The sequence below is a fragment of the Olea europaea genome, unplaced genomic scaffold, assembly GCF_002742605.1.
Source record: "Olea europaea var. sylvestris unplaced genomic scaffold, O_europaea_v1 scaffold1276, whole genome shotgun sequence".
NCBI classification, from domain to species: Eukaryota; Viridiplantae; Streptophyta; class Magnoliopsida; order Lamiales; family Oleaceae; genus Olea; species Olea europaea.
Window position 1 is genome coordinate 15726 of NW_019230213.1, and position 4201 is coordinate 19926.

The following is a 4201-nucleotide window of genomic DNA, read 5'->3' on the forward strand; positions in this document are numbered from 1 at the left end:
GGGGGGGTCGTCTCTCAGTATCTGCAGCAACCTAGATAATGAATGACAATTTTTTTAATGAGTATCCAGGGTGAGACAATTTCAATGTTTTGTCAACTAAAGTTTGAATGTACTTTTATCTGATTTTGAGTACGATGCCCTTAATTCAAGGAAACAAACAGAGGATTGAAGTTTCTCTAGGCCTATAGACAACCAGCATGATACAAAACTTCAAAGCAAAATAAGGAGCTTTTAAGCACTCAGTCTCAAAGTTATAATGCTTAAATCAGCCCCTGTTTTTCAACCATTATTGGGAGAATAAAAGAGTTTTGAATAGTATTCTTTGGAAAATGTGCGGTTAAAAGTAAAGAAACTTTATTGATTTTTGTGTAAAATATTTTATTGTGTAAATGTGTGGTGAAGAATGATATTGTAGCAAACAATTTAAAATTTTAAAGGGTGCAAAACAGGCACTCAATGATGCAAAGCATTCCGAGTCCTTTTAATGAGTTCAACATTCTACTATGACCATTAAAGTCGCATTGAAATGTCTACTCAGCTTGCTGCAAATCAATGAATTGCCCACTATACACTTATTCTGGGGATGTGCCTTTTTTGGGTGAAACATGCTACCAAATAAAGATCATGATATTCAACCCATGTTAACAAAACTTCATCCAACAATAGTTGCTTATGGATTGATGCATTTGATCTTGGATTTCCTGGAGGAAAGGGAGAAGAAAAAGAACGAAACTGCAATTCTATTAAATATGTAGAATTTCCCGTAAAATAAATGAAACAGAGGTACATATAGCAAAATTATTCCCGTGTGTTGAAATAGTTGTAGCGAAACTAAAAAATTCTAAAAGATTCATCAACTTATTCCAATTAATTTGATAACTCGATATTAATCCTAAACAAAGATTTTCCCATACGCCAACAAAATTTAAGCAGCACCGAATAAAAATTCTGAATTAATGAATCGAATCAAAGAATAAGAACGCGCTTTAACATGAATATGAATTACACAGTTGTATTTGAATCAAAGATGAATATCCATTACTAACCGACATCGTTATACGAACAGCAAATCAATCAGAGGCTATTAGATTGGATTAGCAAACACGGAGGAAACTGATAGACAAAGAAATATATATTTTTATGTAATTATTATTAGCGTCGTGGTTTCAGAAAGTTTTTAAAGATAAGGACAATTCTATGCTTCGGGGGAACACGACTTTTAATGAGATGCTTATGCGACTTTAGTTGGAAATTGGAGGGAACAGGACAGGAGAGAGATCGCTGTCCCGGATAAGGGGGCTCTGCATCCATTCTTACTTTCTTCTTACAATGAAATTTCACAAACAAAAAAATATAAATAAATAACATGTTTTAAAGAAATGGAAAAAGATGGTAGAAATGAATTAAATTTGTGCATCAGTTGAGCTCAGGAGAATTTATGGCTGCTTCAAACACCTATATTCAATGTAACTACCTGAATCCCAAATTCCCCACTGTCAACAATGACCGATACTATGCAAACCATCCGATAATCACAATGATCGACCATTGCTCTAGCACAGAGCACCTCAGACAAATCCATGCGCAAATGCTCCGAACTGGCCTCTTTTTTGATCCTTACTCGACTAGCAAACTCATTCAAGCATCTGCTTTGTCTCAATTCTCCAGCATTCAGTATGCTCGCAAAGTATTCGATCAAGTTCCCAACCCTAATCTTTTCTCTTGGAACGCCCTTATTCGTGCGTACTCTTCGAGCCCCGTTCCCATTCATAGCTTCTTGATGTTCATTCGACTAACTCATGAAGGTAGTGAGAATCCCAATAAGTTTACTTACCCTTTTGTGATCAAAGCCTTGGCCGAGCTCTCGGATTTGCAGGTTGGAAAGGGACTTCATGGAATGGTGGTTAAGTCGGGGTTTATTTCCGATTTGTTTGTACTTAATTCATTGATTCATTTTTATGTTGAATGTGGTTGTTTGGAAATGGCATACCAGGTTTTCTTGAGTATGCCGAAAAGGGATGTTGTTTCTTGGAACTCCATGATCAATGGCTTTGCTCAAAGGGATTGTGCTGACGAGGCATTAGATTTGTTCCAAGCAATGGTGGGGGAAGATGTGAAACCGAATGATGTAACGATGGTAGGGGTTTTGTCAGCTTGTGGGAAAAAATTGGATTTGGAGTTTGGAAGGTGGGTGCATTCTTATATAATGAAGAATGGTATAAGAATGAGTTTGACTTTGAGTAATGCCGTTGTTGATATGTATACCAAGTGTGGGAGTATCGAGGAAGCCATGAGATTTTTTGACAAAATGGAGGGGAAGGATATTATTTCGTGGACAACTATGCTTGCTGGGTATGCGAGGTTGGGGGATTTTGATGCAGCTAGAAGTCTTCTTGCTGCAATTCCTTGTCAGGATATCGCTCCATGGAATGCTCTTATCTCGGCTTATGAACAAAATGGTAATCCTAAGGAGGCTTTAGCCATTTTTAATGAGTTGCAGCTTAGCAAGAAGGCTAAACCTGATGAAGTCACCCTTGTTATTACCCTGTCAACCTGTGCTCAGTTAGGGGCTATGGATTTGGGTGGGTGGATCCATGTGTACATAAAAAAAGAGGGAGTAAGGTTAAACTGTCATCTCATAACTGCGCTGATTGATATGTATTCTAAGTGTGGGGCTTTGGAGAAGGCACTTGAAGTATTTCACTCGGTTGACAAGAGAGATGTATATGTATGGAGTGCTATGATTGCTGGTTTGGCAATGCATGGTTTCGGTAGGGATGCAATAGAATTGTTCTTGAAGATGCAAGAGGCCAATGTGGAGCCTAATTCTGTAACTTTTACCAATTTATTGTCTGCCTGCAGTCACTCAGGGCTAGTTGAGGAAGGTAGAGACTTTTTCCGCCAAATGGAGCTAGTTTATAATATCGTGCCTGTTGTGAAGCACTATGCTTGCATGGTTGATACTTTTGGTCGAGCAGGTCTATTGGAGGAAGCCATGGAGTTTATCAAGAACATGCCTATAACCCCGTCTGCTTCTGTCTGGGGGGCTCTGCTTGGGGCATGTAGACTTCATGGCAATGTTGACCTAGCTGAACATGCATGTGCTCGTTTACTTGAATTAGAACCTCAAAATCACGGAGCTTATGTGTCACTGTCTAATATCTATGCCAAATCAGGGAAATGGGACAAGGTTTCAGAGTTGAGGAAGGTTATGAGGGAGAACGGTCTGAAGAAAGAACCAGGTTGCAGCTCGATTGAGGTTGATGGTATTGTTCACGAGTTTCTAGTCGGAGACAATTCTCACCCTCTATCCAACAAAATATACTCAAAGTTGGAGGAAATTGCAGCTAGATTAAAATCGGTGGGATATGTACCAAATAAGACACAACTACTTCAACTTGTTGAAGAAGAAGAGATACAGGAACATGCATTATATCTTCACAGTGAGAGGCTAGCTATTGCCTTTGGACTTCTTACTATAAGCCAATCTCAACCTATTCGGGTCGTGAAGAACCTTCGTGTTTGTGGAGACTGTCACTCTGTTGCTAAGCTCATATCTAAACTTTATAATAGGGAAATAATTATACGAGATCGATACAGATTTCATCATTTCAAAGGAGGATATTGCTCTTGTAAGGATTATTGGTGAATATTATACTCAGATTCGCATCTAAAATTATATTCTTGCATGAACTGAACCTTAGAACTTGAAAGCATTGAACCCAAGGACTTTCTGGTGTAGATGTTACTTCAACTAACGGCACTGTGAAAAGAACATTTGCACAGAACTTAATAGGCAAGAGAATTATAAAAAGTCAAGATGCAAAATTTCAGCCAGTCCACCATTCAAGATGTCGAAGCAAGTGTAGATAATTGCTGTAACATTTGTAAAATATCATGTGTTATACGGTTTTCCATCTGGGATTTAGAACTTAGAAGTACCGTTTACAAACTTCATACACAGGTCTCCATACATTATTTTCAAAAATGTGGCAAAAGTTGAGATGGATCGCAGTCTAAAATCTTCCCACGACCCATATGTGAGTAGATGCTTTTTATGTTGCACTTGAAGCAAAATATAATCAATAATGCTACTAGTACAAAGATGGATGACAAAATAGGTTGACAAAGACGTGTACGGCCGAGATCACGTCTTTCGGACGGTTGAGATTTTACAACACCCAAGTGAGAGATATTGAGT

At 38.3% G+C, this 4201-nt stretch overlaps 1 protein-coding gene across 1 annotated transcript; it reads left to right on the forward strand.

The window, feature by feature from the left end:
• Positions 1-1047: 1047 nt before the first annotated feature.
• Positions 1048-3798, forward strand: LOC111374681 (pentatricopeptide repeat-containing protein At2g29760, chloroplastic). Its single transcript, XM_022997389.1, has one exon. The coding sequence runs from the start codon at positions 1439-1441 to the stop codon at positions 3647-3649; it is 2211 nt and encodes a 736-aa protein (XP_022853157.1). The 5' UTR covers positions 1048-1438; the 3' UTR covers positions 3650-3798.
• The last annotated feature ends 403 nt before the right edge of the window (positions 3799-4201 follow it).

Coding starts and splice junctions, on each gene's coding strand:
- LOC111374681 (XM_022997389.1), top strand. CDS start 1,439: ATGGCTGCTTCAAACACCTATATTCAATGTAACTACCTGAATCCCAAA.